Raw genomic sequence first — 25,644 nt, 5'->3', positions numbered from 1 at the left:
TTTAAGGTATTTGGTCCAAACTTTTCCAAGGAATTAATATTTGGTTCTGTAACTGCACTCTTGTACAAGTTTTGTGGGAAATGACCACTACAAAATGCTTGAAGTTTCTTGCTGGCCGTACTAAAACATCCTTGGAATGTCTAAAAACTAGTGGTACCTTAGATACAAGTGATCATTACTTGATCACATTTGTTATGTGCAGACAGAATAAAGTTCAGTTCAGAAATGTATATACTAGGTTCCTTTAAAGGGTCAATTTCACAAAGCTGACAATTGTGAGTTAAATCAGCAGTGAGGGAAAATTTTAACAGAAAATACGTGAATGCTAATTGGAACTCGTTTAAAAACACTTTAATGGATGCTCAGAAATGTCCCCAAAGCCACAATCCCACAAATTAAGAAAGAAGGCCTTCTTGGTTAAAAAACCAACCTGGCCTAGAGGGGCAGTAAAGGTATATTTTTATATATTTTACACAGATACACACAGATATAGATATATAACAAATAGAAGAAATGGGAAGTTGATAGTAATGAATATAAATCAAAAGTTAAGAACTGTATAAAATTGATAAAGGAAACAAAAGGACACAATAAGAAATTTATGGCCAGCAGAGTTAAGGACAATAAGGCATTTTTTAAAGAATATTAGGGAGAAAAAGAATCCTAACAACAATATTGGTCCATTAGTAGATGGAGGTGGTAGAATCATCAACAAAAATACCTAAAAGACAAGAAGTAGAATCATAGAAATGTAGAGCTTTGAAAAGACCTGAAGAGGATATCAAGTCCAGCCTGCTGCACTGAGGCAGGACCAAATCAACTTAGACCATCCTATCCAATCTGTTCTTAAAAACCTCCAGTGATGCCTATTCCAGAGCTTAACTATCCTTACAGTTAGAAAGTTTTTCCTAATATCCAAGCTAAATCTCCCTTGCTGCAGATTAAGCCCGTTACTTCTTATCCCTCTTTCAGTGAACATGGAGAACAACCAATCACCATTTTCTTTGTAATAGTCCTTAATGTAAATAAAAACTTACCATGTCCCCTCTCAATCCTCTTTTGTCAAGAGTAAACATGCCCAGTTTTTTTTAACCTTTCCTCAAAGGTCAAATTTTCTAAACCTTTTTTTTTTTTTTATCATTTTTATTGCTCTTCTCTGGACTCTCTCCAATTTGTACTCATCTTTCCTAAAGTGTGGTGCACAGAATTGGACACAGTACTCCAGCTGAGGCCTCAGCAGTGCTGAGGGGAGTGGGACAATTACTTTCCTTGTCTTATATACAACACTCTTGTTAATACATCCCAGAATGTTATTAGCATTTTTTGCAAGTGCATCACATTGTTGACTCATTCAATTTGTGATCCACTATAACCCCCAGATTCTTTCAGAAGTACTAACACCAAGCTTTTTGTTCCCCATTTTGTAGTTATGTATTTGATTTTTCTTTCCTGTGTAAAATATGTGGCCCTTGTCTTTATTGAATTTCATCTTAATGATTTCAGACCACTTCTCTAATTTGTCAAGGTCATTTTAAATTCTAATTCTGTCCTCCAAACCACTTGCAACTCCTCCCTTCTTGCTATCATCTGCAAATTTTGTAAGCACACTCTCCACTCCATTATCCAAGTCATTAATGAAAATATTGAGTAGTAACAGACCCATGACTGACCACTGCAGGACCCTACTACATACACCCTCCCAATTTGACAATGAACCATTGACAACTACTCCGAGTATGGTCTTTCAACCAGTTGCACACCCACTTACAATAATTTCATCTAAACCACATTTTCCTAGCTTGCTCAAGAGAAGGTTCTGAGGGTATTACTAAAATCAACATACATCACATCTACTGCTTCTGGGACCTCACCCATCCTCCATGAAGTTCTTGAAGATAATTGCTAATGGTTCCAAGATTGCTTTAGCTAGTTCCTTAAATACCCTAAATACCCTGAATTTCATCAGGCCCTGCTGACTTGAGTACATCTAACTTCCATAAATATTCTTTATCCTGTTCTTTCCCTAATTTGGCTTGCATTTTTACCCGTGTTGTTAATATCGTGCCACCCCACCCACCTCGACCCCTCTGTGCTGGACACAGGTGCTGATAGATGCCCCACAGTAGCGTGCTTGCACTTATTCTTCTCTGGGTCAGGCATTTGCCCACTTTTCTCATGTGGGTCTGGAAACTCCTGATACAAAACCCAATTACACGCAGAGAGGTGTTCAAAGCATTTATATAAAACAATATTAGGCAGAAGAATGGGGACAGACCAATGGGCCAAAATGGAGATGGGTGGGAAAAAAATGGTTACTTTGTTACTGTTGTTCTTCAAGATGTGTTGCTCATATCTATTCAAATTAGGCGTGTGTACAGCCGTCAGAAAGTTTCCCCTAGCGGCATCCATCGGGTCAGCTGTGGAGCCCCCTGGAGTGGTGCCCTCATGGCACTCAATATATACCCCAGCCAACCCAGTATCCCCTCAGTTCCTTCTTGCCAGCTACTCCAACAGAGGAGAAGGGGGGCAGGTATGGAACGCATATGAGCAACACATCTCAAAAAACAACAGTTACAAAGGTGAGTAACGTTTTTTCTTCTTAGAGTGCTTGCTCATATCAGTTCCTACTAGGTGACTCCCAAGCCTTATCTAGGCAGAGGGGCTGAAGTGAAGCAATGTTAACTGCAGTACCACTCTATTGAAAGCCGCGTTGTCCCTGATATGCTGGCTTAGTGTGCTCAATGTAGAAGGCAAGGGTCCTGTGGACATCCAGGGAATGCAGCCGCTGCTCCCGGGGTCTGGCGTGAGGTTTAGGGTAAAAAACAGGCAGGAAAATATCCTGTCTGGTGTGAAAACCTGACACCACCTTGGGGAGAAAGGCCAGGTGAGGCCTGAGCTGCACCTTATCCTTGTGGAAGACTGTGTAAGGCGGTTCCAAGGTAAGGGCCTTTAGCTCAGAGACGTGTCTCGCCGATGTAATGGCGACAAGGAAAGCCATCTTCCAGGAGAGATACAGAAGGAAGCATGTGGCCATCAGTTCGAACAGGGGCCCCTGAGCCTGGAAAGGACGAGGTCCAAGCCCTTAAGAAAGCGAGCAACCATCGGGTTGGTGAAGACAGAGCAGCAAGACATGCCCGGGTGGAAAGCCGAGATAGCAGCAAGGTGAACCTTCACGGAGGACGCCGCCAGGCCTTGCTGCTTCAGGTGTAGAAGGTACTCCAAAATGAGGGGCACCAACACCCAGAGGGGGGATGTGTAGCACTGGTTACACCAACACAAGAACTGTTTCCACTTCGCCAGATACGTGGCTCGAGTGGAGGGCTTCCTGCTGCCCAGCAGTACTTGTTGTATGGGGTCCGAACACAGAAGCTCCGTACGGTTTAGCCACGCAGCATCCATGCTGTGAGGTGGAGAGACCACAGGTCAGGATGACAGAGGCAACCATGGTCCTGGGTGAGCAGGTCGGGAAGAAGAGGCAACGGGACTGGAACGTCCACTGACAGCTCCAGCAGAGTGGTGTACCAATGCTGCCAGGGCCACGCCAGAACTACCAGAATCACCCTCGCCCTGTTTCTGTGGATCTTGAGCAGGAGCTTGTGCACAAGAGGGAACAGAAGGAAGGCGTAAAGCAGGCGACCCAACCAGGGAAGCAGGAACGTGTCTGAGGGAGCCCAGACAGTGACCTTGGAAGGAGCAGAACGCTGGGCACTTCCTGTTGCCGCGGGTGACAAAAAGGTTGACCTGGGCAAACCCCCACCTTTGGAAGATGGGGTGGACAACATCCAGCCGGCTGGACCCCTCATGAGAGTGGAAGGACCTGCTGAGGTGATCTGCTAGCGTGTTCTGGATCCCAGGAAGGAAGGATGCCACCAGGTGAATAGAGAGGGCTATACAGAACTCCCAAAGTTGAATGGCTTCCTGGCGGGGGGGGAGGAGTGCACCCCCCTTGCTTGTTGATGTGGAACATGGCCGTGGTGTTGTCCGTGAGAACCGCCACACAACGGCCCCGCAGGTGCTCCTGGAAGGCTTGACAAGCAAGCCGCACCACCATCAGCTCCTGGACGTTGATATGGAGGGAGAGCATGGACTGAGACCACAGGCCCTAGGTCCGAAGGTTTCTGAGATGAGTGCCCCACCCCAGGGCTGACGTATCCATGACCAGGGACAAGGAAGGGGACCCCTTCACACACCACCCTGGGATCTAGCCACTAGTGGAGGGAAGCAAGGACCCGCTCTGGAACGGTGACCACCAAGTTCAGTCCGTGGTTATTTCCATGGAAATGTGACAAACGATTCAAAAAAGGGTAGGATCCTGGGGGAAGTCTGGTATGCCGTCCTTGGGTGTCCCTTCAAGAGGCCTGCTTGGAGCCCGATGATGGCTTTTGGGGTGCTGGCCTTGTCCAGACAGGGGGTTGGAGGGCTTCCTCCTGCTATTACATCGCCACCGTCTGTAAAAATCCTGCCTCAGCTGAGGAAGGTAGGAGCGTTGCTGCGACTGCTGAGGTTTGAAGTGCTTCCACTGGTTTGCCGGGGTGTGCATACTGTGGCAAATTGCCGGCACTACTATGATGGGTCTCACGCTTTCTCTTCTTGGCGGGGTTCAGGGCACCGTTTCTTGCCCCTGAACTGGGGTATTAGCTGCCCCACTAGTGTGCTAGAGGAGGGAAGTGGAGAGGGAGGGACCCGGGCCCAACCTCTACTCTGGGTCCCAGCCCAGGGGCCCTAGGGATCGCGGTAAATCACTAGAACTAGCGGTTCCTTCCCCGGGGCTACTTCCCTCTCCTGCCCTTCAGCTTGTGGGGCTTCCTGCCCTCCCTCTGCACAAACCAGGTGTCCCTTTACCTAAGATCTTGGTCTTCTTAGCCCATGGCAGCACTTCTCCAAACTCTTCTCTGCTTCCCTCCAAACTGCTCTCTGCTCCAACACCAATCCACTCTGTTTCAACTCCTCCAAACTGCTCTTTGCTCCAGTGCCGATCCACTCTGCTTCAACTCATCCAATCTGCTCTCTGCTCCAATGCCAATCCACTCTGCTTCAACTCGTCCCAACTGCTCTCTACTCCCACATCAATGCACTCTGCTTCAACTCCTCCTCATGTCTGAAACAGGAAGTTTTTATCATGTGACTGACTTCAGGTGCTCTAATTGGCTTCAGGTGCTTTAATTAATTTATAGCAAACTTTCTTCTCTCTACAGGGAATAAGGCTCCCTTCTAACACTCTCCTGCTGCCCTCTGGCCATGCTGTATCACAATACCCAGGGACTTCATGGTCATCCTCGAGTCTTTAAGGCTGTGCAGCCTAAAGTCAGTCTGTTCTGAGAACAGATCACCCCTGTCAAAGGGTAGGTCCTGCAGCATTTGCTGAACCTCTGGGGGCAGGCCAGAGGCATGCCTCATGGCAATCCTGGAAGACAACATGTGTGCAGCCGAGTCTTCAGCATCCAGCGAGGCCTGCAAAGAGGTCTGTGCCACTGTTTTGTCCTCGTCAACCAGGGCCCCAAACTCCTCTCTGGACTCAAGAGGCACAAGCTCCTTGAACTTCAGCATGGAGTTCCAGAGGTTAAAATTGTAATGGCTCAGGTGCACCTGCTGATTGGTGATCCGGAGCTGAAGCCCCTGACATGGAGTAAACTTTGCGGCCAAACAAGTTGAGGTACTTGGCGTCCTTCGACTTGGGCTCAGGGGCCAGCTGACCATGCCGCTCCTTCTCATTCACAGCCGCCACCACGAGCAAGCAGGGCTGCGGGTGAGTGGACCAGTAATCACCCCCCTTCAAGGGGTCAAAGTATTTGTACTCCACCCCCTTAGCCGCAGGGGAATGGAGGCTGGGGTCTGCCAGATGGTTTTGGCATTAGTCTGAATGGTCCTGATGAGGGGAAGGGTCACCCTCGACGGGCCTTCCGGGGCCAAAAGTCCACCACCGGATCCTCCGGTTCCACTACCTCCTCTGTCTGCAGGTTCGTATTACATGCAACCCTGCGCAGGCGGTCCTGGTGGGCACAGATGTCAATCGGCGGTGACCCGGAGATCGAGCTGCTGCCACAGCCTTGTCAGGGGAGGAGGCCACAGGGGCAAGAGGGTCATCTTGTCCCCCCTGGGTTGCGGGGGCTCGATGTCCTGCATCACCAACCAAAGGGTCCATCTCAGGGACTGGAGTCGGAGGGGGTCCCGAAGTGGGAAGAGTGCATACAAGAGCTAGTTGGGGAGTCCAGAGGTACTGGACTTAGCAGATCCCCTCGTAGGGCCAGAGTCAACGGTGCCGGGGTTATGGACTTTGTTCCTGGGCGCTCCCCTCCGGGACGCTCCCCATTGGCTGGCTCCAGGGAAGAGCATCTCTGTGCAGGAGGCGTACCCTTTTCCGGCTTCTGACCAGGAGAGTGGGAGGGGTGCCAAGCTGATGTCACCGGTTGCAGTGCCGGAGAGCAGAAGTGCTGCGGGTCTCAGTCAGAGTCCAACCATGGTGCCACCTCCACAACTGCCACTGGGGCAGTGCGAACTGAAGCGCTCGGTGCCAGGTCCTGGCATGCCGAAGGAGGGTGGGGGCTAAGTGCCACCTCCATAAGGAGCTGCTTCAAGTTAAGGTCCCACTCCTTTTTAGTCTGAGGATGAAATCCTTTGCAGATCCTGCACTTTTCGTCTTCATCAGCCTCCCCCAGACACTTCAGGCAAGCGTCATGGAGGTTGCCCGTTGGCATGGGCTTAGAGCAGGACCTGCAGGGCTTGAACCCCGGGGACTTGGGCATGGAGCCCCGAGAAGAAGAATCGGGGTGGAGGGGAAACCCCCCAACCTGACTAGCACTAACTAAAAACCAAAAACAAGAACTACAAACCAAACTAAGAACAACTGTCTACAGAGCTAAGGAAATGTGGAGATCATGCGAGCAAGATGCCACAGTTCCAACGACCATCACAGGCAGTAAGAAGGAACTGAGGGGGCGCCGGGTTGGCTGGGGTATATATTGAGCGCCATGAAGGTGCCACTCCAGAGGGCTCCACAGCCAACCCGATGGATGTTGCTAGGGGAAAACTTTCCAACAGCCATGCACCCGGCGCGCACACACCTAATTGGAATCGGTATGAGCAAGCATCCAAAGAAGAATTTAAGGGAATTCAACAACAGTGAAACAGGAGTACATTCAGATGTGCCAAAAACCATCACTCCCCACCCAAGGCCTCTAAACCCACTAGCGCTGCACATAAAGCTGGGATGCTAGCTTCATGGGTTGCGTTGCTCAGTCGGGGCCTCCAGCCTGTTGGAAATAGGGTTACCATCTTTGAAATGCAAAAAAACCACAGCAACCCCTGCCCCCGCCATCACAAGGCAAGCTGGCTCCAACCCCAAACTCCAGGCAACTCTGCAACTGCCCCCTTCAACAGCCATTAACAGTATCTAGAGAGAGTACACATATAGATAAAATTTATACCATCATTGACCACAAATGGGCATTGGTTTTAAGAGCTTTATCATTTATTACTTGTTAGCCAGTCTCAAATGTAGTTTCATTTAGCCAGTTGTCATTGAATGTGCCGTTTCTGATTCAAGCTTTATTTCGGGGGCGTAGTAGAATCACTCGCACCATTGCCCTGATCTTCCATTATTTAATATGCCTCACACGTCTCCTCACTCTTGCATGACTCATACCCTCTTTCACACACACAGGCATGGTGCACTTGTGTGTTGGTGGGCAGACAGCTGCTGTATTTTCAACAGTTTTGATCTGTTATAGCTTAAACTGCGGAAGTGGGAACATTGCAGCATCTTTAGCTGGACACAGACACTTTTAATATTAGATATCCCAGTGTATTGTGACAATAATGGAAATCTTTAGACCCATTTAAAAAAAATTATTTTTCTGACAACTGGCAAATCCATTAAAAAAAACCCCAGCGAGACTGGTCAAATATGGGCCAGGTGGTAAGCCTAGGTGGAATGCTGCTCCTTGGTTACCCAGCCTTCACATTCCCCCAGGACACCTGGGAGTTTAAGTCCAAAGTGCTGACAAGTCAAAGTCTGGTAGTGTCTGTCCCAACTCCTATTCCCCTGTCTTATGCACACCCACTCCCAAAGCAACACAGTCCTTCTTCCTTCCACACAGCTCCCTCTGCCCCCCCTCCCCTGATGCTACAGCCAAGATGGCACTTGCCCTCAAGCTCCTCCAATCTGCCATGGAATCCTCTGTCATCTTGACCCTTCAAGCTGTTGATCCTCCAGGACTTGGCTGCCCTTAGGTGCCATCTGCTGGCTTATTACAATATTAATTGTGTTGAGTATCTGGCCACCATTAATCTTTTTAGTGAAGACTAAAGCAAAGTAACCTTAAACAACTCAGCCTTATTGATGTCATCACATATTAGCTACCCTTCCCCATTAAATAGAGGGCCTATACTTACCTTCATCTTTCTCTTGCTCCTAGTTTATTTAAAGAACTTCTTATTGCCTTTTATATTCCTTGCTAGGCATAACTCATTTTGTGCCTTAGCCTTTCTGATTTTGTCCCTACATATTTGTGCTATACTTTTGAATTCCTCCTTAGCAAATTGTCCAGGATTCCACTTTTTGTAGGATTCCTTTTTGAATTTCAGGTAATTGAAGAGCTCCTGATGGAGCTATATGGGCCTCTTATGAGTCTTTCTATCTTTCCTTCACATCAAGATAGTTGGCAGTTGGGCCTTTAAATTTGTCTCCTTGAGAAATTACCAGCTTTCATTAACTTCTTTATCCCTTACATTTTCTTCCCCTGGGACATTACCTACCATTTCTCTGAGATTGTTGGTCTGCTTTTCTGAAGTCTATTGTTCTTATTCTGCTGCTCTCACTTCCTCCTTTCCTTAGAATCATTAAATCTATCATTTCACAATCATTTCCAGCAAAATTCCTGAGTAGTCAATAAATATTACTGTTTTGTATTTGGGAAAAAGCACATGATGTAGTCATAGAGAATGATGATAATGCAATACTTTCCATTCCAAAAGTATCTTGGGAGGATGTTAAACATTGTCCCAAGATGACTGATCATAGCACCTGGTCTGGGCAGGATCTGCAACATCTGTGACAGCAGATGGCCGACTCCACATCCACTAAGGCTTTCCATGATTCAAGAATTTCATATCAACCAGAATTCGTAAGTTGTTCATAGACAGATTCCCCAAATTGTTACAGTCCCAAATTTAGGAATAAGTTTTATTTTATTTGGTAGAAATAGTTCCACATTTTTAGTTGTGTGGGGAAGTTTTATTTAAGAGTACAACACTCCTCTGCAACATTTGTAACCCCAATATTGCAGCATCCTGTTAATATGTCAGAGCCAAATTATGAAAATACAGAATTGGCTACAAACAAGAGTGAAACTGACTAGTCTATGTACAGTGTCCAAATTTAATATAATGCAAAAGTAAACAGACAGTATAAAGGATGGAAATTGAGAAAGACTTTTACCAAATTATTTTAGTTTTAATTATTTTATATATATATAATTATATAAAGATAAAATACAAACCTTAATCTGCCAGTATCCAATCCCTACTTATAAAACATTTAAGCACATGCATGTCCTTCAGTGCTTTGCTGAATAGGGATAAAATATGTGCTTAAATACTTTGTTGAACTGGGATCTAAATTCATAAAATACTGTATGTAACAGACAGATCTTTCTACCCAACCTTCCATTAAGCTACTATAAATACACACACACACGTCTGTCCAGGATCATCATCATAACCACAACAAATCTGTATCTTTTTTGACATTTAATCAAATCACTTTAAAGCATTTGTAGGCAAAACAATTAAATAAAATACCCAAACTTACCCCTCTGAAATTCCAGCCTTTCGTGGAAGGAAACAGGGAAAAGTTGTTCTGATGTTGCCGTTTAGGCCTGCAAGATGAGACAAGGATAGCATTTACTGGTTGCATTTTTAGCCTAGGACTCTCCAGATCAATACTGGGCGAGAGAGGGAGTGAGAGGGAAATAGCAACATAAGTGCTAAACAGACACCTTAGATTTCTTACTGTTTTCTTTGAACTGGATATATTCATGACAAATTTATCTTTTCACTTCAGGCATATTTCGGAAAACAACCTGTTTTCATATGGTTTGAAAGCCAAAATAAAGAGGCAGCCTTACAAATCTAATGAGACATGTGGAATTGACTTTCAGCACCTACCACCCATAGCTTCCAGTGACTTCAACACTACTAAAAAATCAGGCCTGTGCCTTCTTCAGACCATGTCTAAAATTATACCAGGAAGAAGATAAAGGCAACTTAACAAAGTTTTGCCATCAATTGACATTCAAATGCATTTTGGATTTGTACCAGGCAACATTTACAGTTTCAGCTTATTCTGAAACTCCTCTTCTACAATATATTACAATTACATATTATGCAGTTCTCTCTGTAAAGTAATCATCACAACCACCACTTTTATACTTATATAGTGTCTTTTATCAGCAAATCTCAAATCATTTTACAAAGTTGGACAAGTATTATCAAGATTTTACCAATGAGGAAACTAAAACAAAGGTTAAGACAGCTGCTGAAGTGTAGCAAATCAACAAATGGCTAGCAAACTGAATCCAGGTGTTACTCACATCATTAAGAATACTGCTAGCTGCCATTTACATTAATAATTTTAAAATTACACTCCAAGATAGATCCTGCTGTCTGGATCACTCAGTGCATTTTGGCTCTGCCTATAATATAAACAACAGTGACAGGGCACTTGTTTCAAATATTGTTGACTTGTGTAGGGTGGGTATGACCTAATCATGTTGTGATTGACTTTTAACCTGGCTACACATGATCATCACAGGGCTTCCAACCACATAACAAATGTTAACTACTGTAACTGGGTCAGGGGACCACCAGATTCTAAACATATCTAACAGTTACATTTTTACATTTACAGTTAGGTTTGGGGGAGGCAGATTGATTGTTTTGGGATTATTTTGGAAACCACCACCTTTCAATCATGAAGAACAGATTATTCAAATAAATAATCACTTACCTATAGGAAAGTAAAGAATCTATGAATTATTTATTCTGTTTATTAAAGCTCTCTCCAAACTTAAGGACAGCACACATATTATAAAAAAAAGCACATAAACAAACTCCAGGTATATCAACAAAAATTCCTCAAATCCAAGCCAAATAAAGTTTGCCCCCAAAGAATCAATAACTCCTCCCAATCTACCCAGATATTCTCTCCAGCCCAATTTACTCTTACCCTAATGAATATATCCTGCAGGGAAAGCCTGACAGAATACATTGACATTGCAGTATGCCCTCAAAGTCAAAAAATCCAGATTCTGCTGGACCAAGAGAAAAGGATTTCTCTTTCTAGATGTCTAATTAGCCATCATGGCCTTTTATACAAAGGGGGCAGGGAGGAACAAGCAACAAGAAAACAAAAAAGAACTCAAAATCAGCACAGTAGAAAGCTGCACGTTAAAACTGCCATCCATCCAAGAGAGGAAGGTTGTTCTTGGAGTTAAAGAACTGAACTGAGACTTGAAAGATTTAGGAACAATTCCTGGCTCTGGCACAGAGTTCCTTCATGACCCTGGGTAAGTCAATCTCTCTGTGCATTAAATTCCTCTCTCTCTAAAGTGGGATAATATTCCTTTCTGCAACCTTTTGTCTGTCCTGTCTAGAATGTGAGACACAAGGTGGGTGAGGCAATATCGTCTATTGGATCAACTTCTGTTGGAGAGAGAGAGACAAGCTTTCCAGACACACAGAGCAATTCCTCAGGTCTGGGAAAGATACTCCCAGAATTACGGCAAAATGCAAGGTGATCTGGCAAAACCTGCAGACATTATCTCCATGGCTACAATGATCAACACCCCCCCCCCCCCAACACACCTTTCAAAATCCATGGGTCCTATAAAAGGCCTATCACAGCACGTCATGTACAACACCCAATGCACTAAGTGGCCCAGTAACAACTATTTGGGCATGGGCGGCGGGTGAACCTCCACTTTGGGGAGGCTAGCCCACCAGACCTGCCCCTTCTGCCTGAGGCCCCACTCCCCACATGCCAGAGCCCCGAAACCCCACCCCCCATAACAGGAAGAGCCCTGAAGCACCCCTTCATGACTAGAGGAGCCCCGACTAACCCACCCCAGCTCCCGCAGGCCAGCCCCTTCAGCCCCAGCGCCTAGCCAGGCCACTCCCCCCGCACTGGACTAGGCTGGCCCAAGCACTGGGCCAGGCTGCTTCCCTCCCCCGCCCCTGAGCACCGGGCTGGGCCGAGCCACTCCCACCCGAGCACAGGGACAAGTGGCTGCCCCCCGCCCCCCAAACTGAGTACTGAGCCTCTCCCTCCCCTCCCCCCACCCCCAAGCGCAGGGCTGAGCCATCCCCTGCCCGAATGCCGGGAAGAGCCGGTGCCCGCCACCCTGTCCCCCACTCCAAGCCAGCAGCCCCAGTGCCCAGCTGAGATGCCTCACTCCCCCAACCACCACTTGCTTGCAGCATCCCTCCTCACTCCACCGCCCCTGAGGAGAAGCGACGCAGCGCAGGGATCAGGGGGAGAAAGAGGGGGAGTGTAGGTAGGCAGCAGCAGGCGGTGGGTGGGGAGACCCTGGGGAAGTGGCAGGGCTACCACGGCCCAGGTATCCCTTGGGGGCAGCTGCGCCTGCTGCCCATGTATTTGGGTGAAACCAGACAATCACTACACTCTCGAATGAACTCACACAGGAAAATGATAAAAGACAAAAACACCCTATCATCTATGGGTGAATGCTTTTCACAAAGCTATCACTCTATATTTGACCTATGAGTCCTCTTCCTCAAAGACAAGCCTGGGAGCTTAAATTTATTACTCTGCTGGACACTAAAAATCATGGTCTAAACAGACACTCCGGATTTATGGCCTATTACAACATTAACCCCCTCTTTTTGTCCTATGACTGCAGAAGCGTTAAGGGGGCACTCTATCTTGAATGGTCCCTTATAATACGTGTTAACTGCTTATGCTAAACAGTCTGTTCCTCTTTGCCTTTTGCTGTAACCTTGGGAGTACCTTTCCCAGACCTGAAGAAGAGCTCTGTGTAAGCTTGAAAGCTTGTATCTTTCACGAACGCAGGCTGGTCCAATAGAAGGTATTACCTCACGCACTTTATCTCCCCAATATCCTGGGACTGAAAGAGCTACAACACCACTTCTCACTGTCTAGAATGTGAACTGACTCTTACCATGAGTATTTACGGCATACATGGAACCCTGATCTCAGTAGGGGCTTCTTGTTGCTACCATAATACAAATAATAATGATCATCCCATCTTTTGTTCAGTTCCCTCTTCAAATTTTGACATTTAATTTTGATATTTAATTTCCCAGTTGTGAGCTCTGTCAGCCCAGAGACAGTTCCAGAACTTCAAGTACACAGATAGAGTCAACACAGCTCACAAAGCTACACACAGTGAATTCTAGAATCAAAGACCTGGGTCTGAAAAAGCCCTTTTGCCATATCTTTACCATAGTGGCCATTAAGGTGAAATTTTCAACTCAACAGCCTCAGCTGGATTGCGACGGACACATCACATCACACAAGGAGAGAGGCCTGTGATCATCAATAACTACTTTCAAAAGTTAGTTATTTGTCCAGAAAGTGTTTCACACTCTTCTCTAGGACGTGGCATACACAGCTGATCCTACAGCAGGAATTCAGGGTGGGATTTTGAAAACTACCAATGGACTTTCAATGGGACTTGTGCTCCTAAATCACTTAGACACTTCTCAAAATTCCACCCTTACTTCATATTACTACACTTTTCTTCAACATTTTAATGTTACTATCCCATACATTTTCCCTTTTCTCTTGCCTTCCTTATCACAAAGCACAGACTATTAGTTCTATTTTAATTCAGTATGTGGAAAACAAAAGACACTTCATCTTAAGCAAGTATGGCATGATTTATATATTTAAGACAACAATTACAAGGAAAAAGAAAAACTTAACAATAAGAACAAGTCATTTATATCCATCCCTGCAATCATCACTGTAACAAGAGCTTGAAACTCTGCAACGAGTAATATAAATTTGACATGCCTAATCATCTACTAGGGACTCTGAACTTCCTGAAGACCATCCATTAGTGCAATTCTGATGACTCAATTTATCACTGTCAAACTGTTATCAGCCTGTAACTTTCAACTAAGTTGAAAGTATCCAACACCATATGGACAACAGCCAGAAAAGTTTTTATAGAACAGACTTCATACTTAATTGGTTTTGCCAATTTTCACCCCTCCCCCGTTCTGCACTCTTACTGGCTTACAAATCAGCACATTAGTTTGTTTTGGTTAGAATGAGCAACTCTAATATACATTCATAATGGAATCCCTGTTCCTTTCTTTCTCCACAATCATGCTGTTATCAGAGAGCCCTAATAGAACAGCTCAGTGAAAGAAAACAAGTCTTACCAAAAGGAGCTTTAAATTAACAAAGTAATGAAACATGTCAAGACACGGTTTGTTCTTCTGACACCGAAGTAATTACTAATTTTTTATGGTCTGGTAAACACTGAGGGCGTAACAACATTACCTACAAACCATTTTTCTTCCAATTTGTGCTCTTATAAGCAGCAGAAATCAGATGGAGGTAATTAAACTGATAACTGTAGGCTTGCAGTGTAAGATTAAGCTTCCTTAACCAACTCCCTCCAGGACTGACCCTTCCACTGTTATAGAACTGACTTTCCCATTTTCTGTTCCATTTATAGTTATAATATCAGATTAATCAGCATTATGTGGCTTATTATTTCAAAAGGCTGACTGTCCTATATATAGAAACCACTTTCAGTGATGCAGAAAGTAGCCAAACTCTACTTATAGTAGAGATAAGACCAAATCAAACCCCGGATCATAACTTTGGGGAGGTAAGAGAGAGAAGAGGTATCAAAATGCAAGATTAAATTTGAGTTTCACAAGTGGGGGTTTTTTTTTTCCGTTTTTTTTTTTATAATGAGCCAAGCTAAACCTGAACTACAAAATGTCTAAAATTTAAAGCTGAAATCGAATTTTTCAGCTTTAGCCTATTCCTAAATTATAGTGAAGCAGAATGCATGTCCCAGATTGTTTCAATCCATCTCCAGTCAGAAAATGCAATTCTCAAGAGCAAAGTCCTGTTTGCAGCCTTCAAACTGGGCCTTTAGTGTCTTGGAGTCACTTCAATTCTGCAATTCCTCTATCCATGTCATAATTTTAGCTGGAGTTTGCCTAAACAAATACTGCAGAGTGCAAGAGAGTTTTAAAATCCATCTAATTAAAGTATAATGATCTGGTCTATATTCCACAGGATAGGACCATCAACGCCATTCACTCATGAGACCAAAAGGAAGACCTACATTAAAAGGCACGTACAGTGGAAAATATATGATTTAAAAGGAGATAGAGATTGAATGAAGCTGAAACAGATATTATAGAAAGGGTTTTCCAGGTGGCAAGAACAAGAGAGGGGAAGGTTCTTGCATTATATGTGATGAAACTGACACCCTATGAACATCTGAAATAGATTATGGAATGTGACAAAGGGGAAGGATACTTCAGACAGGAACTCTGCCCCAACGTTTCTTACAACAGAAATTCCCTCCAGGTTATAAAACTTAGAATACAAAGTATTTGCTGGAAATGGAATTTTAAAAAGTACTTTTGGTATTCATTTAAAAAACTGCTTCTAAAGCAAAATATCCTTTAAGTGCAATTTTCTAAACTATACTTTTGTTTTAAATGCTTGTATGACTAACTCAGGAAAGAAAACATAATAAGCATAATATATTTAGGAATTACATCCTTGTGTGCATTTGCAATTGTGATTTTGAAATCCATGAAACAATTTTTGTTCTCTTCAGTGCACTCTTTTGCACTCAAAGGATGGACAGTCACATTTTGCTCCAACAACACCTACAAACACAATTTATTTCCAGCAGGGTTTTCACAAGCTTAACAGAGCAGAATATGGCCCATAAAATTTAGGTCTCTGTCCTACAGACCTGAATTCCTTCAACTCCCATAAGAGTTAGTGTGAGTTGTGGGTACTCAGCACTTCATAAGAGTCCACTCAGTATAGCAAGATTGGGCTCTAAATTCTTAAAAAGAAACAAAATTATTCATTGAGAGTGAGTGAAGGATTTTTAGCAGCATATGCTGACATACCAAATATGAACATAACATTTTGAGGCTGCAGTGTCAGAAAACATTAAGCAGGAAATTAAATAAGAAAACAGCCTCTAAGAATGTGGATCTATGCAAATGAAAAGCTGAATCCGATAAAGTGAGCTGTAGCTCATGAAAGCTTATGCTCAAATAAATTTGTGAGCCTCTAAGGTGCCACAAGTACGCTTTTTCTTTTTGCGAATACAGACTAAGATGGCTGCTACTCTGGAACCAGATACAGTCAACAGTGAAACAAGTCTTACACATACTGTTGTCCCATGCTTTCTTCACAATATACTTATTTACATCATGAATCAATGCATAGCACTGTAAAATACCCTGACTCCAGATTACCAAAGAAACCACAATATCTTTTTCAATTTTTGCATTTGATTAATTTCTTGTAAAAATAGAGTATTTTCAAAATCTTGTCTTCTGAAGGGAACACTTTTGAAGATCAAAAGGGAGATTTAAGTTTCGATGTAAAAATTGTCAGAGCCCCCTATTGATATAGCATTTCAGTTGTTGAAGAAATATGGGCCTGATTTAAAGTTTTAAGGTATTCTTCTTCTGAAGTTTTAACTACTGCAAATTAGTGTGGTAAATTACAGTTGATACAGAACATGAAAAGCATGTCTGTGATAAATGTATTTAAGCCCCTATCCAAAACTGAAATACAGATTTCACGGCTGCTAGTCAACAGAAGTCAACAAGCCTCACTAGGTATACTGCCATAGAAGTCAAGCTTTGGTCCCAAGTGCTATCCCAGGGTATGTCTACAATACGAAATTAGGTTGAATTTACAGAAGTCGAATTTTTAGAAACTGATTTTATACAGTCGATTGTGTATGTCCACACTTAAAACCATTAAGACCATTAAGTCGGCAGAGTTCGTCCACAGTACCGAGGCTAGTGTCGACTTCCGGAGCGTTGCACTGTGGGTAGCTCTCCCACAGTTTCTGCAGTCTCCGCCGCCCATTGGAATTCTGGGTTGAGATCCCAGTGTCTGATGGGGCAAAAAACATTGTCGCGGGCTGGTTCTGGGTATATTTCGTCAGGCCCCCATTCCCTCCATCCCTCCCTCCCTTCATGAAAGCAATGGCAGACAATCATTTTGCGCCTTTTTTAATGGGTTACCCATGCCAACGCCATACCACGGCAAGCATGGAGCCCGCTCAGCTCACCATCACCGTACGTCTCCTGGGTGCTGGCAGACGTGGGACTGCATTGCTACACAGCAGCGTCTCATTGCTTTGTGGCAGCAGATAGTGCAGTAAGACTGGTAGCCATCCTCGTCGTCTCCTGGCAGCTCTGGCTGGCCTTGGTCAGGTCAGTCAGGGCACCTGGGCGGACATGGGTGCTCCTGGCAGACCTCGATAAAGCCTGTCAGGGGTGCGTGCACATAAATGGGAGTGACTCAGGTCATGCTCTTCTTTAAGTTTTGTCTAATGGAGATTCAGTCTTGCCTGGAATACTGGCAGAGGGATAGCTCTCTCAGCCAGCAGCACCGCCTGCTGCCAGTCTACCCCTCCCTCCCTCCATGAAAGCGACGGTGACAATCGTTTCATGCCTTTTTCCGTGCGGGCGCCATATTCCTGTCAGCATCGTCATCCACCTGCCGCTTCCGCTGCCACTCTGCTCTCCTGCTCACGCCATACCACGGCAAGCATGGAGCCCGTTCAGATCACCGCGGCAGTTGTGACTGCTCTAAACACCACGCGCATTATCATGCAGTATATGCAGAACCAGAACCTGCAAAGCAGGCAAGGAGGCGACGGCAGCATGGTGAGGAGAGTGATGAGGACATGGACACGGACTTCTCTCAAAGTACGGGCCCTGGTAATTTGGCCATCCTGGTGGCAATGGGGCAGGCTCATGCCATGGAACGCCGATTCTGGGTCCAGGAAACAAGCACAGACTGGTGGGACCACAGTGTTGCAGGTCTGGGACGATTCCCAATGGCTGCGAAACTTCCGTATGCGTAAGGGCACTTTCATGGAACTTTGTGACTTGCTTTCCCCTGTCCTGAAGCACAAGAATACCAAGATGAGAGCAGCCCTCACAGTTCACAAGCGAGTAGCGATAGCCTTGCAATGCCAGACAGCTACCGGTCAATCGGGAATCAATTTGGAGTGGGCAAATCTACTGTGGGGGCTGCTGTGATGCAAGTAGCCAACGCGATCACTGAGCTGCTGCTATCAAGGGTCGTGACTCTGGGAAATGTGCAGGTCATAGTGGATGGCTTTACTGCAATGGGAACACATCTTTATCTTGGGACCGGATCACCAAGGCAACCAGTACATAAACCAAAAGGGGTACTTTTCAATGGTGCTGCAAGCACTGGTGGATCACAAAGGACGCTTCACCACCATCAACGTGGGATGGCCGGGAAAGGTACATGACGCTTGCATCTTCAGGAATTCTGGTCTATATGAACAACTGCAGAAAGGGACTTACTTTCCAGATCAGAAAATAACCGTTGGGGATGTTGAAATGCCTATAGTTATCCTTGGGGACCCAGCCTACCCCTTAATGCCATGGCTCATGAAGCCGTACACAGGCACCCTGGACAGTAGTCAAGAGCTGTTCAACTATAGGCTGAGCAAGTGCAGAATGGTGGTAGAATGTGCATTTGGCCGTTTAAAAGCATGCTGGCACAGTGTACTGACTTGGTTAGACCTCAGCGAAACCAATATTCCCATTGTTATTCCTGCTTGCTGTGTGCTCCACAATATCTGTGACAGAAAGGGGGAGACGTTTATGGCGGGGTGGGAAGTTGAGGCAAATCGTCTGGCCACTGATTACGCGCAGCCAGACACCAGGGTGGTTAGAAGAGCACAGCAGGACGCGCTGTGCATCAGAGAAGCTTTGAAAACCAGTTTCATGGCTGACCAGGCTATGGTGTGACAGTTCTGTTTGTTTCTCCTTATGAAAACCCACCCCCTTGGTTCACTCTACTTCCCTGTAAGCCAACTGCCCTTCCCTCCCCCCTTTGATCACCGCTTGCAGAGGCAATAAAGTCATTGTTGTTTCAAATTCATGGATTCTTTATTAATTCGTCACACAAATGGGGAGATAACTGCCAAGGTAGCCCAGGAAGGGTTGGGGAGGAGGGAAGCACTGGGTGGGGTGGGGGAGGAAGGGAGGATGGAAGGACAAGGCCACACTGCACTTCAAAACTTATTGAATGCCAGCTTTTTGTTGCTTGGACAGTCCTCTGGGGTGGAGTGGTTGGGTGCCCAGAGGCCCCTCCACTGTGTTCTTGGGTGTCTGGGTGAGGAGGCTATGGAACTTGGGGAGGAGGGCAGTTGGTTACACAGGGGCTGCAGGGGCAGTCTGTGCTCCTGCTGCCTTTCCTGCACCTCAACCATATGCCAGAGCAAATCAGTTTGATCCTCCAGTAGCCTCAGCATTGCATCCTGCCTCCTCTCATCATGCTGACGCCACCTCTCCTCTCGCTCGTCCCTCCTGTCCTCTCAATCATCCATTCTCTCCTCTCACTCATCCCTCCTGTTCTCGCGTTTATTTTGTGCTTTCCTGGACTCTGACATGGTCTCCCTCAACGCATTGTACTTGGGTCTTTCAGCATGGGAGGCCTGCATAAGCTCAGAGAACATTTCATCACAGGTGTGTTTTTTTCAGCTTCTAATCTTTGATAGCTTCTGGGATGGAGATGATAGTAGGAGTGTTGAAACATTTGCAGCTGCGGGAGGGAAAAAAGGGAGATTAGTCTTTAAAAAGAGACATTTTAGAGAACAATGGGTAGACTCTTTCATGGTGAACCAAGCTGTTAACATTACATAGCATGTGTGGTTTCTTTACAAGATCGCATTTTGCCTCTTATATGGAGGGCCTGCTGGTAGGGGACAGATCACACACGCAGGGACGATGGGCAACAGAATTCGGCTTGCAGGCAGACATGGTAAGCCACAGTCTTTTGGCTTCTTTAACCTTCCTAACATGTGGGAATGGTTTCAAACAGCAGCACCCTCATTTCACATACCAAGCACCCATTGGGTTGGCCCTTTAAAATGGGTTGGCCACTTAAAAGGAAGGGCTGCAGTTTTCGTGCAGCACAAACCCAACTAACCTCCACACACACACACACACTTGTCTGGAATGATCGCTTCACCCCTCCCCCCACCGCATGGGTAACAGCAGGGATGATTTCTGTTCAGCCCAGCAGGAACGGCCACCTCTGAATGTCCCCTTAATTAAATTCCCCTATTTTAACCATGAATGATATCACTCTCCTGAGGATAACACAGAGAGATAAAGAATGGATGTTGCTTGAATGCCAGCAAACACTGGGACCAAACGCTGCCATGCTGTGTTATGCAATGATTCCAGACTACGTGCTGCTGGCTTGCCGTGGTAAAGTGTCCTACCATGGAGGACGGAATAAGGCTGCCCTCCCCAGAAACCTCTTGCAAAGGCTTTGGGAGTACATCCAGGAGAGCTTCATGGAGATGTCCCTGCAGGATTTCCGCTCCATCCCCATACACGTTAACAGACTTTTCCAGTAGCTGTACTGGCCGCGAATGCATCCCAAGTCTTCAGGGCAAATTAATCATTAAACATGCTTGCTTTTAAACCGTGTATTATATTTACAAAGGTACACTCACCAGAGCTGCCTTCTCCTTCTTCAGGGTCCAGGAGCCCGGGTTGGGAGGGTATTGGCTCCAAGGTGATAAACAGTTCCTGGCTGTCGGGGAGAACAGTTTCTCCGCTTGCCTGGTGTGCGCTATCATCTTCCTTGTCCCCAAAATGCTACTTTTTTATAGCTGATCATTAGAGACATGGCATTATGCCAGTCAGTCAAGGAAGGAGACTTGCTTTGATAAAATGTAATCAATTAAAAGCAGATCATTGCTTTCAAAGTATTTTTCACTAAGAAAGATAATTGTTGCGTAAAGGAATATTTTTATAGCTCGAACGACTAGAACATACTTCTTCTTTGGAAACAAAGAAAGACTTTGTCTAATTCTAGGAAAGTTACAAGTCTATCAGCACTGAGAACTAAAAAACTAATTTGCCAAGTGACTGTGGCCTTGCCAATAATCTTTAACTCTGGTGTGTAGTAACCACCTGCTAAGAAGGTGAAAGATACCTCCATAATTCAGTGTCTAAACTAGCCAGGTGTTCAGACTTTCCAGAGCAGGGAATTATAGAAATGATGCCAAATTCCATTTAGCTGCTTTGTAGATTATTGTCCAATAATAGGCATGTAGAATCTTACTAAGTGCTTGATGTGTAAGGTGGTGGGCACTTGCCTAACTAAGTACATGAGCAATAAAATCAGGCAAAGAGTATTAAGTGCTAGAGCTGGTTGGAATTTTTCAGCTAATGTTTTTTCACTTGCAAATGCGGATTAATTGAAACCAAGTCTTTCCAGCGAAAAGTTTTTGTTCTGACAATTTTTTCAATTTGAAAAGGTTTGGGGGAAAAAAGTTTCAAATGTATCAACATGCAATTTTTTTGACATTTTCTAAACAAAAATCTCTGCTCTTCTGGTTCAAAATGGCTTTTTGATTCAAAATGTAGCTAATTATAGTAAAAAAAATTAAAATGGTTGAAATTTAAACAAAATGTTTCAACTGACCCTTAATTAATTCCCGCCCCCCAAAATTTCAATGTTTTGACCTGATTCAGGAAAGGAAAATATTTCAAAATCTTGAAAATTTTCACAGGACAAGAAAACCGTTTTCCACTCAGCTCTGTTAAGGAAAGCAGTGTTTACTATATAAATGAATTCAATCCTCAAAGAATCAATCCTGAAGCACTTACATGAGAGGAAAGTGATCAGGAACAGTCAGCATGGATTCACCAAGGGAAGGTCATGCCTGACAAATCTAATCGCCTTCTATAATGAGATTACTGGTTCTGTGGATGAAGGGAAAGCAGTGGATGTATTGTATCTTGACTTTAGCAAAGCTTTTGACACGGTCTCCCACAGTATTCTTGTCAGCAAGTTAAAGAAGTATGGGCTGGATGAATGCACTATAAGGTGGGTAGAAAGTTGGTTAGATTGTTGGGCTCAACGGGTAGTGATCAATGGCTCCATGTCTAGTTGGCAGCCGGTGTCAAGTGGAGTGCCCCAGGGGTCGGTCCTGGGGCCGGTTTTGTTCAATATCTTCATAAATGATCTGGAGGATGGTGTGGATTGCACTCTCAGCAAATTTGCGGATGATACTAAACTGGGAGGAGTGGTAGATACGCTGGAGGGCAGGGATAGGATACAGAGGGACCTAGACAAATTGGAGGATTGGGCCAAAAGAAATCTGATGAGGTTCAATAAGGATAAGTGCAGGGTCCTGCACTTAGGACGGAAGAACCCAATGCACAGCTACAGACTAGGGACCGAATGGCTAGGCAGCAGTTCTGCAGAAAAGGACCTAGGGGTGACAGTGGACGAGAAGCTGGATATGAGTCAGCAGTGTGCCCTTGTTGCCAAGAAGGCCACTGGCATTTTGGGATGCATAAGTAGGGGCATAGTGAGCAGATCGAGGGACGTGATCGTCCCCCTCTATTCGACATTGGTGAGGCCTCATCTGGAGTACTGTGTCCAGTTTTGGGCCCCACACTACAAGAAGGATGTGGATAAATTGTAAAGAGTCCAGCGAAGGGCAACAAAAATGATTAGGGGTCTGGAACACATGACTTATGAGGAGAGGCTGAGGGAGCTGGGATTGTTTAGTCTGCGGAAGAGAAGAATGAGGGGGGATTTGATAGCTGCTTTCAACTACCTGAGAGGTGGTTCCAGAGAGGATGGTTCTAGACTATTCTCAGTGGTAGAAGAGGACAGGACAAGGAGTAATGGTCTCAAGTTGCAGTGGGGGAGGTTTAGGTTGGATATTAGGAAAAACTTTTTCACTAGGAGGGTGGTGAAACACTGGAATGCGTTGCCTAGGGAGGTGGTGCAATCTCCTTCTTTAGAAGTTTTTAAGGTCAGGCTTGACAAAGCCCTGGCTGGGATGATTTAATTGGGGATGGGTCCTGCTTTTGAGCAGGGGGTTGGACTAGATGACCTCCTGAGGTCCCTTCCAACCCTGATATTCTATGATTCTATGATCAGTGTCCAATGATATAACACTTAGCTTTACCAGAAGAATTGACTGGCAAATCTTTCATTACACTTGGATCATTGGGCAGTCTGTTTGTTTCAAGAAGTCAAATTAAATGTAAATATTGAGCTGAATTCATTCTTCATTTACATTGTGCAATATCAGTGAAATTGTACAGGTGTAAGTGAGGACAGACACTAGTCAAAGGGATTTAGAAACCCTGTTTTCCACCACTTTCAATCATGTTGTGGCCTGCCTGTTATCTACATTTGGTCTTGACACACTACATGTTTAAAACAACTTGATGGTACTTTTTTAGTACTGAATTTTTCATGCCCCATTTTTTATAATAATTTAGGATTCTGTCTTGCAGTTCACATGCAGACAAAACTTCCAGTAACTAACAAATCAATCTGTAAAATACATTCAAGTTAAAAAAAAAAAATCTATGTCCATGTGGTAAACATTGGATTGTTTTCCTCTTTGTCTGTATTACTTTAACTTCCATTCAGAATAAAGTGACTGCATGAACAAAATCCTATCTTAATGTGCAACATGCTGGTTTTAACAACACTTTCAATATATACAGTCTTGTTTGATAACAGAACATCTCTGCTTGCGCACATTGTTGACTGATGTCAGCACAGCTCTAGGAATGGTACTGGTTAATTTAAGCCTGCTAAATCTACACAGATTGATGAAAATAGATTTTATGGGCCATTTAAGACTAGACACCAGAATTAACGAATACTGATCCCTGTCATGTGACTTTTGTAACCATAGTCTGTCATGTGACTGGGTCAGGAAATAAAGATCAGCCTCTTAAATACCCTCATTACAGAAGAATAGTGTTATCTATTAAATTATAATTTTTGAAGGATTATTTACTTATTTATACATATATCCTATATAGTTAGCATCTGAATGTTTCTTTCAAAATTATAACATCTTTAACAAAATTTTAGGCCTGAACAGTTTGACAATCTCTCTGAATCCACATAGGCAATAGGAAAGGCTTTCCTATGGTAGATATTCTGTAACCAAATATTGCTTTAATAAGAGCATTTAGAACTTTATCAGGAGAATGACCATGTTGCCTAGTAAATAAGTAATTTTTGACTATTTACATCATTATCTCTGAAGGGATATTTTCAATAATTTGATCGAGATGCAGCAAAATGTTTTCAGTAATCTGCCATTGTTCACAGCTGGGCGCCTGTGGGAACATTTCTTGCATCAGTGTTACCATAGCAATTACTATAGAAACCTCTGAATGCAGTGGATGATGAAACTATAGCTCCCATGAAAGCTCCATTCAGAATATCAATTCACGATCAGAAAACATTTAGTTACCTAGCCTCCACCATTACCAAGTTGTGTTTTACAATCTCTCCTATATAAATTTTCCAGTTACATTACAGCCTATTATATTTATTACATACTAACATCAACTCTAAAAAGCATGTAAGAATACATTGCTAACAAGAATTTAGTTAAGGATATACTGTAGTGTATTCGCAAAATAATATTGCTTTAACACTAGTGATGGCTCTAAAATACACACTTTGGATCAGGGACAAAATATTTTGAGTTTGGAGGTATAATGTTGGATCCTGGCTCTTGAAACAGTCTCAGATCGTTTTAAACTTTTAAAACAAGTTTAATAAACTGCACTGCAAAAGTGGGAAATGCCATACTGGATCAGACCAAGGGATCATCTACAACAGGGGTGGGCAAACTGTGGCCCACGAGCTGTTTTAAGCTGTCCCACAAGTTCCCGCTGGGGAGCAGGGTCTGGGGCTTGCCCCGCTCCAGCGCTCCAGCCAGGGCACTGGGTTGGGAGCCGCTCCGGCCGGGGCGGTGGGGTGCAGGCCGCACCACACAGCTTGGCCCAGCTCCAACCGCGGTGCTGGGTGGGGGGCCACACCTTGCAGCTCGGCCCCTGCTCCAGCCAGGGTGCAGGGTCAGGGGCCGCACCACATGGTTCCCAGAAACCGCAGCATGGCCCCACTCCAGCTCACATGCGCTCCAATGGGAGCTGCAAGGGCGGTGCCCACGGATGGGGCAGCACGCAGAGACACCTGGCTGCGCTTCCATGTAGGAGCTGGAGAAGGGACATACCACTGCTTCCGGGAGCCACTTGAGGTAAGCGCTGCTTGGAGCCTGCACCCCTGAGCCTCTCCCCATGCCCCAACCTTGTGCCCCAGCCCTGATCCTCCTCCCACTCTCCAAACCCCTAGATCCCAGCCCGGAGCACTCTCCTGCAGCCCAAACCTCTCATTTCCAGGCCCACCCAAGAGCCCACCCCCCCAGCCAGAACCTGCACCCCTTCCTGTACCCTTGCCCCAACCCTGATCGCCCTCCTACACCCAAACTCCTCATCCCCAGCCCCACCCCTGAGCCCACACCCCCAACCAGAGTC

General features: G+C 44.9%; 1 protein-coding gene across 3 annotated transcripts in view; it reads right to left on the bottom strand.

The window, feature by feature from the left end:
• ARHGEF3 (Rho guanine nucleotide exchange factor 3) overlaps positions 1 to 25,644 on the bottom strand; it is a 320,877-nt gene that overhangs the window by 229,880 nt on the left and 65,353 nt on the right. For all 3 annotated transcript variants that reach the window (XM_048857876.2, XM_048857875.2, XM_075130320.1), the window contains one exon: positions 9,809 to 9,875. In XM_048857876.2, the coding sequence (XP_048713833.1) occupies positions 9,809 to 9,875 (67 nt within the window). The remainder of the gene's footprint in view (positions 1 to 9,808; positions 9,876 to 25,644) is intronic.

This window comes from Caretta caretta, chromosome 7, assembly GCF_965140235.1.
Source record: "Caretta caretta isolate rCarCar2 chromosome 7, rCarCar1.hap1, whole genome shotgun sequence".
Taxonomy (NCBI): Eukaryota; Metazoa; Chordata; order Testudines; family Cheloniidae; genus Caretta; species Caretta caretta.
This window is presented reverse-complemented; position numbering and strand designations above follow the sequence as displayed.